Source organism: Phascolarctos cinereus, unplaced genomic scaffold (genome assembly GCF_003287225.1).
Source record: "Phascolarctos cinereus isolate Bilbo 61053 unplaced genomic scaffold, phaCin_HiC Scaffold_7;HRSCAF=346, whole genome shotgun sequence".
NCBI classification, from domain to species: domain Eukaryota; kingdom Metazoa; phylum Chordata; class Mammalia; order Diprotodontia; family Phascolarctidae; genus Phascolarctos; species Phascolarctos cinereus.
The window spans coordinates 147,306,051-147,318,227 of record NW_027556180.1 but is presented as its reverse complement, the minus strand read 5'-3'; the positions used below and the strand labels follow the sequence as shown (position 1 = coordinate 147,318,227).

Sequence of the window (12,177 nt, the reverse complement as noted above, 5' to 3'; positions counted from 1 at the left end):
TAATTATCATGTCTTTGTAGATGACTCCTAGAACTATATATCCAGCACTATTCTCTCTCCTGAGTTCTAAAAGTCTTCCATCACTAACTGCCTTTTGGGAATTTTAATTAGATGTCCCGGAGACATCTCAAGCTCAACTCCTAGACTCACCCCTTTTTTGACCTTCTTTATCTCTGTCAAGGTCACTTCCATTCTTCCAATTACTTAGGAGTCACTCTTTTTTGTCTATACAATCTCTAAGTGTCCTCATTCCAACGTTGACATTGAAAATAAGTCATGTTCCCAGAGCTATACTGGCTACGTCTTCCTCTTGAGATGCTTCTGAGAGGTCAGCAGTGATTCTTTAATGTCATTAGCTTAAACTCCCACTGGTGTGTTCTTCCCTCTCACTTTCTTCCCTCCCCATGATTATTTGTTGAGAATCATTTAGTCAGCTAGCCTTGAATAGCTTTGAGAAAGGATGTTTACTTAGGTGGTGTAGTAAGAACACTTGGTACAAAAACATTCCCTCAGAGGGAGAACCCTTCCATGAGTGCATACCAAGTCTAGGGGAAAGTGGGCTCAAGTTTAGAGATCACATGTGATAAAGGAGACTATTGGATTGTTGGATTTTTATCCCAGTAGTAAATGACAAATAGTAAGTGCTTTATAAACACTTGCTGATTGACTGATTGATTGGAAGATCAGCTTAGTTATTTTTAGACAAGCTTCTCCCCCTGAGAATTGGCTCTTGATTTTTTTTTAAATTTCTTAAATTGTTGTTGTTGTTCCAAGTCAAAACAAGAGAACAAAATCAGCTCCTGCTGTGTCAGGCACTCTGCTAAGCATCGGGGCCACAAAGGAAGAGTATCACTATCCTGAGACATGGAGGAATTGCACTCTGTGTTAAGACATAGTACCTATGCTGATGAACTCACCAATCAACTAATCACAAGTGCCTCCTGTGTGCCAGGCACTGCGGTAACAAAGCTATTAAAATATTGAAGTAGGACAGTGAAGGATAACCAGCTCTTCCTGTGATTGCTTGTAAACACTAAACATGAACCACCAGCACAGTAAAGAAAAAAAATATATGTTTTAGAGTGAAAGTCAGAGTTTTCCATTAGAAAAAAATTTTAAAGGTAAAAATTAATAATAAGTAACGAAGTGGTTAAATGAACAGGTCTAAGCTTCACGTATCTGGGGTTTTCCCTTGCCAGGGTGTTTGTAAAATAGTGAATAATCTCTGTATTTTTGTAGGATTCAGCGCAAATTTTAATGGACTGATAGTTATGCTGTACACACTGCCATATAAGTCCATTTCCAGTTTTATGTGGGCTACTCTAGTAAGTTTTTCCTCTTTGCAGATTAAAGAGTTTACCAGCAAACGATTACACACAATCAGTGAGCAGAATGGTAAGTTGAACTGTGTCATCCTACTCATGTCAATGGGCACCAGCCCTCAATCACATATTTTTTATGTGTTATAATACTTGATATTTTAATTTGGGAGGCATTTTACCATAATGTAACTAATCTTTTTTTAAAACAAGTTTAAAAATCATTATTGGGCATAGTAACAAAAGAAAATAGTTCTGTCATTTGGTGAGAGCAGCTAACTGTAGACAACTCACATGGCTCCATTGATGACCTTGAAGTGTGAAGAATAATAAGGAAGAGCCCTTTGCACAGTGAGTGGACCAATGGTGGCCTGTGGTGGATTTATGGCAGGGCATCCGGAAAGGGTAAGCTGAACAAGAAGGCATGCATAGGTTGTGATCTTTATCGTTGGAGGATTATGCAAATGGACTAGACCTATAGATCCATTTGAGATTTGAGTGTTTGAGCATATACTAGGCACTTACTATTAAATTTATAATTTTTAGGGTGTGGGTGAAGCTTGGCTCACAGAGTAATGAATTTGGGAGCTACATCAGCACACAGAAACCATCTACTAGGTCATGGAAATGTTGAGACTTGCATTAGTGGAGGGAGTACTCATTCCACTGAAGTCACAGATTATTGAATTATTGAGAGGCTAGGTTAATTTCACTTAATCGTTCAAAAAATTTAAGTTATTAATACTGGTCTGGAGTTAATGACAACACTTTAAAATATGGAAGTTAGGACTGACTTAAGCCTGTTGGCCACATTCACTGTCTGTGTAACTGGAATGCTGTTAGGGTTTCCATTGTGTGATTCAAGATTGGAAGGAAATTCCAGCTTGGCTTTGGAGCCACTTGATCAGTATAGAATCGCCCAGTAGAGCCTGACCGTGTCAAGGCTGGGGATCCTTGGTTTCCTTACCATTTGGAAAAAGCCTTACCTGGCTTGACGGTGAAGCAGAAATTTCTTCCCACCACAAGACAGACTTTGAGAGTTTCTATATCATATTTAGAAATTGTCACTGAGTAACTAGAGAAATGGAATATAGCGTTCTGTGCTTTTAAAAAATTTAATCTGTATGTACTTAGTGAATGTTGTTTATTTTTTTGTGGGGGGAGGAATGAGTAAGAGAGAATCTGCTAACTTTTAACACATCTTGCAGTTGTATGGATCAAAGGTTAAATTTTAAGGAAGAAGACAAAATATTTTAATTTATAAATAATGTTCAGTTCTGTAATCAAAGGATATTCTTTAGATCTCACTAATCTTTCATTCTGTTTCTTATTTTGCTATTTCAGGGAATCCTGCAAGACAGATTTTGGAAAGACCTGTACCAATTATACAAAGTAAGTTTCTATAATAAACTCCATGAGAATTTGACATCATTCATGAGCTAAAAATAACATGACATTTGCTTATTTATTAACTTTGAAAATATTTCTCTGAGCACAGACATACTTTAGAGGTTACATTTTGACTTCTTTACTATGATATCTGTACTTGCCCTTGTTCTAAAACACATTTTTCAGGGACACAGTTGAGGTTGTTGTAGCTGTTAAAACAAACCTGTATGCCTTTGTGTATGGTGATCTGGATTAATATCAATCTGTTCTGTTTAGCAGGATGCTATTAGGAATTCCTTCTGGCATATTTCTTAGTTATTTGCCATAGGGTTTCCCAACATGAGAGGTGTGTGAGGTATATTAAAGTTATATGAGAGATGTAAAATAATGCAGTACTTATCTGTGGATGATATTGGCCTCACATAGGTGTGATTAGGGCAGTTGAGATTCTCATTGTTAGAGAGCCAAAGGGCATGCTTTTATTCCATGGTTGCAGTAGCATTATCAATAGGGAGGGTAAGTAATCACCTATGCCTAACTATCCTAACTATTGGAATATAATTAAATTTTAATAATAGTAATAATAGCATTTATGTGATGCTTTTAAGGTTTGCAAAATATTTGACAAATATTATTTCATTTGATCCTCACGTCACACTTGGGAAGCAGGTGCCGTTATTAACTCCATTTTATAGCTGAGGAAACTTAGGCAGAAAGAGGTCAAGTGACTTGCCTGGGGTCACACAGTCAATAAGTATGTATGACAGGATTTGAACTCAGGTCTTCCTGACTGTATACCTAATGTGCACCACCTGAAAACATAGCTCTAACATCTTAAACATTTATGGATTATGTTCTTTAAAAAAACAATGGTTTGAATTTTAATGGATTTTTACTTATATTCAATAAAACAAAGGGGGGAGAAAAATTGTGAAGAAAAATGCAATTAGAACAAGTCAAAAAAAGCAAATATGTTTAAGAGGCTCTTAGATAAGAAATAGAAATTAAGTGTAGAGAAGGAGAGATGGAGTTGATAAAGATGGGACTGGGAGTAAAGAAAAGTTAAAATTAGATTGGGCAGTTTATTATAATGGGATTCATGCTCTTGATGAGAAAAGGTTGATGGAGGGTTTTAGCTAGTAAGGCTTTTCTGGTGATCTCTGTGGTCTGCTGTCATTCCTTTTTAGAGGTACAGATCTGGGGGCAAGGTCCAGATGTCATGGGCTCTCGTGCTGGGGAAACAGCTATATAGTTATTTCTCATAAATTAGAACAGATAGAGGAGTGTCTCCCTTATGATATCACTCTATAGGTTAAAAAAAGAAAGAGAGAAAAAATTTCCATCTAGGAAAGAGAGAGGAACAAAACTAAATTGATTAAGAAGTACTTGAGCTACCGAAGAGAGACAACATGTATAGTGGATAGATAATAGCCAGCCTTGATCTTACAAGCTCTTGCAAGCTTCTGACAGAATAGTACTATAGTTATACATAAATCCCTTAACATCTCAGTGCCTCAGACAAGTCTCCAGAACTATAAGTTACAAGTGAAATGCTAATCTGTAGCTTCCACACCTAGAGGCAGCTAGGTGCCTCAGTGGATAGAGGGCTGAGCCTGATATCAGGAAGAACCAAGTTCAGATTTGGTCCCAGACACTTACTAGGTGTGTGATCCTGGGCCAGTCACTTAGCTGAGCCAGTCTGCCTCAGTTACCTCAATTGTAAAATGGGGAAGATAATAGTATCTATCTTACAGGATAGTTGTGAAGATCAAATGGGTTAATATTTGTAAAGTGCTTAGCATAGGGCCTGGCACACAGTAGGGGCTTAGTGAACACTTATTTCCCTTTCCCTTCCTTCCTTCCTTCCTTCCTAGGAAATTCAAATAAATAAAATCACAATTCCAGATCTATTCCCTTCCTACTTTCTTTCCCCCCCCCAAAAAAAAGTGCTACTGAAACCACCCATAAATGGGAAACCTGAGGAACATAGCAGCTAGGTCAGATTACTAAGGAAGACTGTGTAACTATAGTACTATTCTGTAGTCACAGACTATAGGAAAAAGCCTAACTAGTCATTTTGTGAACACAGTCCATTGGTCATAATGGAATCTCAAGAGACACTTGGCTTCTTGTTTCAGGGTAGTGGCCAGAGATGGTAGACCATGCTTTCAATTTAAATTACCATGTTACACTAGAGGAAAAGGAACGGAGGGACACAGGCTATGGATTAAGTACAACTAAAGTAAAGAAACAAAATGTACAAACAAATGCCACTGTAGAACTTCAGGTTGTGCAAAAGAGAATACAGAAAAGAACTGTTGAATGGTCAGAAAGGGGGTTTTTCACCTTGAAAATGCAAAGCATAAATGCTCATCAGATTGAAATATGTTTCCTCCTAACACCTAGAAGTAGGCCATACAACCTCTCAAGTTCCCATTTAGGGTATGATTTAATTTTTTTTTTTAATTCTGAATTAGTTGGAAATGTTTTGTTTTTATATATGGAAAGAAATGTTAATATTCTCTTGTCATCATGCCTGATCTGAATAGGCTTTATTTGTTGTCATGCTTAGATTATGTAGATTTAATTATGAAACTCGGTTTTAGCGCTTTCCTTTTTTTTTTTTATACCATTTCAGTGAACGCTTCAGCATCAAAGACTTTGGATTCTAAAGCAAGTCAAACAGTAGTGCGTGGTAAGTTTCAGCAGTCGACTCAGTGTTTTATGTGAAGTTGCCACACTCAGATAACTTATTAACTGAAAGTACTTCTATGGGGTAAATAGAACAGAAAACATTTAGTGATCACAGAACACTTAATAGAACTAATCTCCATGTTTTACTTTATTGAGATCAGAAAGTATAAAATGTATGCATTGATTGCTAGTAACTTCAGATATGGATTTTAACTTTTTTTCCCCCAAATAATATTTCTTCTCAAGTACAATTTTTGGTAGTTGACATTAAGTAAGAAAAAATGCAACTTTATATTAGACCAGCCACCCAGTACAAGCCACAGGGCATGTGTGATTGTTTTTTTAACTTTGAATGTAACAGAAAGTCACATTTTTATTCAAGCAGCTTCAGTGATTGGTTGGGCAAAGTAATCTATAAAAGTCATGTGATAGTGACCAAAAGGAAAAATAGGACCTACTAAAAGAGACTTTTGCCCATTGTGTCAACACATAGTCTTAAATGATTAGATCCCTTTCAAGAAGGTTGATATTAAAAGTGTTACTCAAAGCAACAAATGTTATTAAAGTCATATAGATTATAAGAATATTTGTAGCTGCATTTAATTTTATTTTGAAGTTTGTGGTGTTGTGATCAAATACTCTTTTTAAAGCAATCTGCTCTATAGTATTTATAAACTAGAAACTATCTTTTTCCTATCTTAAATTATTAATGCTTCCAGAAGCTATTAAGTGGCAGGCACAACTAACTGCTCTGTTCCACCTTCTAATTATAGCCTTCAATCTAAGATATTATAGTTGAGCTAATTGGTTGGTCTACCAGGACCTGTTGTCTTAATAAGCACTCTGCTCTGCCCATAATGTGCTTTGCCCATAGTGGCTTTCTAAAAAATATTTCTTTTGCTCACTTTCTCCTTAATTCCATTATTCGTGATTAATATTTTTAAATATGTGACTTCAATATATAATCTATAAATTCTCTACTTATACTTCCTTTGGTATGTACATTTTGTAATTCCACAGGTGTTTGGACAATGCAGATTTTTCTCACATAGTATAACAGTAGAGATTTTCATGTTGATTATTTATGGGAGTTCTCCAGTACTGTACCTCCAAGAAAAATTGCCTCAAGAGTTAACTGTACAAAAATTGCCATTTCTCATCTGTGATATTTCTATTTTAATCCCATTTCATTTTTTTTTAACAGGATGATGATAATTTTGGTATAATGTTGTTGATTATTTATCTTTTTTCTTTTACTAGTAGGTTTTTATGTCTTTTTCCTGCCCTTCCTATCTTCCTTTTCATCAGCCTTCTATATTTCATAATAAAAGGTTAGCATTTACTATATATCATTTTCATTCCATGGTTCAGTACAGGGTTATTTCTGATGCCAAAGAAATACTGGATTGTAAGCAGATATCTTGAGATATTTAGGGTTAGTTAGTATCAGAGGCATCCTGGTAAATGTATGATCATTGGCTTTCCTGAGAAAAAATAGTAGTGCACAGGACATACTTTTAAGTTTAATGTGCATTAATCATGTTTTCTCCATCACTTTCTTAAGTCTAGACAATCAATACAGCAATGAATCAAGTCCCAAAGGTAGCATTTGCTGATCATCAAGGTATAAATGCTCAAACTAAAAATTTCACATTTGGTTCTCAGGAGTTGGTATAAGCTAGCTCCAGCAGGCCCCTGGTTAATTAATCTGACATCTGCCCCTAATCCCCCTCCCCTTTTCCTTGTGGCTTCCCAGCTCTTTGAAATGCCAGGTAGCAGGGGAAGGATGGTGATGCTGGCATGCTTCCTTCTCTGTGGCCTGTGAGCCCAGGAAGGAGAGCAAGGCCACCGGATTTTTCTGTCAGCTTGATTCTCCCACTAATTAGAAAGGGAAATCCTGTCAGTAAGAGAAGTCAAACCCTTTCTTCTCGATTAGCACCCTTAATGCCCTCACCCAGTTGACTATAAAGCTTCAAATGAAGGACAGAATAACTCTTTAACACATAAATGTTGGGGACTTTGGCCTCATTTAGGAATCATTTACTAGTTATATGACACTACCTTCTCATTGTCCCCAGACAATTCTCTAATATAAAATGCAATACTTGCTGGTCTGCATTGGCAGAGGGAGTTTGCTCACTGGGAGTTCAGTATAACAATGAAATCACAGGTACAGATCTAGAAAAAAAAATCCATCATCTTCAGTTAAGAACATTTACATTGTAGGACTAGTAGTCCCTCCCTCCCCAGTGGGCAAAAGAGTTACCTAAAAGTAAAATGTCTATGGACTATTCATTTCATTTTTCACACAAAACACCAGTCTTTCATAACTCCCATGGCATTATACTCTGATGAATGTGTTGTTCAGTATCAGTTCCTAAGATCTTTAAGGTAGTAGTTAGGATGAGAATTGGATTCTGGATAAAATAATTACTTAGATTCTATTGTTCTGTCAGTCAGAGGTGTACTATCCTAGGGTTTTCCAAGTCTGAGGAATGAATTTCTTCATAATGGAAAGAGTCTATAGAACACATTTCTCCTAGAATAATGGATGAATTCTGATGTCAGAATGATCAGAAACACAGAGGTATCATTTGTAGGTTTTACCTTGATCAGTATTATTTGGAACTTAGATGTCATCTGAGCTGATAACTTGGCATCTCACTTTGTTTTAGAGTGAACTAAAGTAGAGGATTCTTTCATCTTTTTATGGTGATGATGCTAAAAAGCTTTTTCAAAGCTTCTAAGTACTTTCTACAAAAATGTGGTGGTAGAGGGGAGCAGAGTTTTTTTTTTCCCTGTAAATTGAAAATATTTATTTATCTTTCATTATATAGCTAGGACTCAAACAAATGTTTTAACTTACAGGAACAAAAAAGTCTGCTACACTGGAATTTGGATGTTCTTAAGACTTAAATTTTCTAAAACTGGAATTTAGTGTTGCTGTTCTAACCATGTTTACATTCATAATAAGACACATCAGGGTTATAAAACTTAAGAGGTCATTTCACCAGCCAGGCATGCAAAATTGTTTTAAATTTTTCCAACTGGCATGATAAATGTAAAATAATGAACATGGCCTGGGGTTTTAAGACTGATTGGAGAAAGAATAGTACCTGTCTCACAAGCAAGATACAATATGTCATATAGACTCTTGAGTTTTTAAAACAAAAATATTATTAACTGAATCTCTCCTCCACCTTACCAACTTATATAAGTAATACAGAAAATGAAAAGTTTTGCAGAACACCATATAGGGCAAACTTTCACAATGCAATATTCTATAAAATATCAATAATTTTTGTAGCAATAACTTTTTCACTAAGTAAATTGGTTATACTACTGTTAGATTTGGAATAAAATGGAAACCAGCAGGGTAGTAGTGAACTGGGGTGGGGAACAGTGAGGAGTTAGCTTATCATGTGATGGTGGCAGGCACATACCTTTTTTCCACAGAAGAATAGTTGTTATCATTTTTAAGTATTCATAACTATAGTAACAGAAGGGGGAAAAACCCTTTGGGTGCAGGTGATGAAAAGAAGTTTCAGAAAGAAGTAAAGACATCAGCTGGCTGATGTACACCTAACAATGGGCAGTGTCACAATAGCACATATAATAATAACTCAGACTTCTGTAAGGCTTTCAAGTTTATGATACACTTAACAACAACCTTGTGAAGCTTGAATTCTACTTTACAGTGAGGAAACCAAAGCTTGCAAAGGTGGGATTGACTTGGCTGTGGTCAGAGAGCTTGTAAATGTCAAAAGCAGAGAGCCTGAGCATAGGTCCTCTGACTCCAGGACCAACGTTTGGCCTCTCTTAATTTCTTGAACTGAATTTCTTACAGTCCTAGAGTCATTCAATGAAAGAAGGCGTAATAGTGGACAGACACACGGAAAACTTACCTGGTGTGCTCTCTGCCAATAATACTTCAAGTGTGCCTTCAGCTGATGAGAAGAACCATTGGTTTTTGGTCCATGTGGATGAAGTGACTGAAAATTTACTTGCTCTAGAATCAGCCTTTGAGTGTGTTCAATAACTTGTGAAGTCCAGTGAAGTAATTGTTGATTTTTCTCTGTGCAGTATGTGTAAAATAGTACACTTTGTTTTTCACCCCATTGTTAATTTTTGTTGTGATAATATCCATTGTGAATAATTGGATAAAATGAAGGCATTTATAAAAATAAGAAAGCAGAAATATTAATCACTAAGACTCTGTCTTAAGACATCTCTGATATGTAACAGATATCCATGAACTCAGTTTAAATATGAAATTACAAACACAGAAACAAATGTAAATATGTTTATAGCTATCTCCAAATATGGTTTATACATAGTGATTCTGAAGTGTGGTATGTACATTGCCAAATTGCTTTTTAAGTTTTGTAGTTTTGGCAGGATCGTTGCTATTTATAGGTAATGCAACAATTTTTTTAATGTAAAAGGAAAAGATGATGAGTAAGAAAATGGACAAATTAAAATGATTGTAAAGAATTTTAGAAAGTCAGTCAGTAAACATTGACTTCTATGTGCCAGGCACTGTGCTAAACACTGGTGATTCAAAGGAAGGTAAAAGACATTCTCTGCCCTGAATGAGCTCACAGTCTAATGGGGGAGAAACCATGCAAATCACTATGTACAAACAAAGTTACACACAGGACAAATTGGAAATAACCAACAGAAAGAAGGCACTGGAATGGAACATGATCAGGAAAGGTTTCCTGGAGAAGGCGGGATTTTTAGCGGCATCTTGAAGGAAGTCAGGATATGGAGATGACATATCCAAAATGTTCCAAATGATAAAACTTGCTAAGAGTCACTATTTCTCACTAAGTTGTCTCAGCCTTTGTCAGATTTGGAATAAAATTTGCCAGAAAATATAATTACAGTGTTTGGTGCCCTCAGTAATGGGCATTTAAGAAAATGTAAAAAGACTTTGGTGCATGAGTTCCAATAACAATTTTGTTTGTTTTTATTTTTTACTAAAGGGTTTCAGAGATGGCAAAAAGTCTGAGAGCCTTTAGAGTGGGGTCTCAATGCCACCATCTGGTATTTCTGTAGGTAGGGTTCTTTTCCTTGTATACTAACCACTGTCATGTTTCCCATGATGCCTGGGCTCTTGTGACTTTGGCTTTGAAGCAATTAGGTGGTGCAATGGATAGAGTGTAGGCCTTGGAGTCAGGAGGACCTGAGTTTGAATCCTTCCTCAGACATATCGCTTTGTGACCTTGAGCAAGACATTTAACCTCTTTGTGCTTCCATTTCCTTACCATAAAAGGAGTATTTTATTACCTACCCCCTCAGGGTTGTGAGGATCAAATGAGTTAAAATATGTAAAGCACCGTCAAACTTTGGGCACTATATAAATGCCAGCTATTATTATTATTAGCTATTGAAAGCCTAAATGCTTAAATAGTTCTTTATCATAAAAACCATGAAGGCATAGAAGGAAACATATATTTTTCCAAGTATCTGCCTTTTAGGTTTCCATCTTGGGAATCTTAACTCATGGTCAGAAGCCAAAATGGGACTGAAATGGGGTCAGAAAACTATGACATGCATGCCAGAGAGATGGCACGTGAGTCAGTTTTCATTGGCATGTGGGTCTCTGCTGCCACCGCACACTCACCCGATACTCCCTTCCTCTCCAGTGCCATCAGTTTGTGAGAATTGGCAGCTACTACCCCCTCCCTAACTTGGGAGAATTCACATGGTTCCTTCCCACCACCGCTCCACCTTTTCCCCTCCCCAAGATCAATGTTTGGCAGCTTCCACTCGGTCAATACCCCCTCCTTCCCTCTGTTGAGTCACCAACCCCAGGGCACAGCAAAAGGAAAGGGGTCAGAACCTTGGCATACCATTCATAAAAGACTACAGATGCCCTGGGCTAGAACTAGAATCAACTTGCACCTATCTAAGCCATAGTAGAATACAAAGTGAGCTCGGCTTCACCACAACTCTAGGATTGAAAAATATTATGTAGTAGTCCTACTATTTATAATCGTTCTTTAAGTATGCTTCTCAAATTAAGTAGAAAGCTATTAAATTGTACGTATATTTTGCTTATGATTTTAGTTTTTCACATTTGTTCAAATGTTTCAGAGCTCTCTCTCCCTCTATACATCATGTTGGTTACTCAACTAAAAAAGTACCTAAAACAAAATTAGACACTGCATTAAAAGAGTTGTTGAGAAATTTCATCTGTGGAGTTGTGGCTGCTGCAATCTACACCTGCCACTCTCAACTTTTGTGGTTCAGTCATTTTTCCTGTTGAAGGTGACTCATGGAAAGCAGTGGTATTTTAGTAAAAGTTCTCTCTGCTCCTCTAATTAAACTTTTGCATTTTGGTAAATATTTGAAAATTGAAAAATTCATTTATTACATTACTCTCACACATTCTGCTTTTCATTTGGCCCCAAAACAGTTATTTCAAACATTTTACAGGCTTCACAAATACATGTTTCACCCACTTAGTAAATAGAATTCTTTCAGTCTATCAATCAGCTTTTACTGAGGGCCTGCTGTTTGCCAGTTATTGTTCTAGATGCTAGGGTTGGGGGAAAAAAACAACAAAAAAAATCCCTACCAGAGTATATGCATACATATATATTATATATAATGCATGTGCATACATACACATATATATACATACATACTACGTTTGTGTGTGTGTGTGTGTGTGTGTAGATAGATGGATGTATATATTGATACAGATGTATATCTCACCTTTTGCAAGAGGTGTTTCCCAGTCTTTGGCTTCTAACCATGAGTTAAG

General features: G+C 36.5%; 1 protein-coding gene across 3 annotated transcripts in view; it reads left to right on the top strand.

Annotated features, from left to right (window-relative positions):
- DZIP1 (DAZ interacting zinc finger protein 1) overlaps positions 1–12,177 on the top strand; it is an 87,094-nt gene that overhangs the window by 46,727 nt on the left and 28,190 nt on the right. For all 3 annotated transcript variants that reach the window (XM_020965807.2, XM_020965806.2, XM_020965808.2), the window contains exons 9-11: positions 1,347–1,395; positions 2,664–2,711; positions 5,347–5,403. In XM_020965807.2, the coding sequence (XP_020821466.1) occupies positions 1,347–1,395; positions 2,664–2,711; positions 5,347–5,403 (154 nt within the window). The remainder of the gene's footprint in view (positions 1–1,346; positions 1,396–2,663; positions 2,712–5,346; positions 5,404–12,177) is intronic.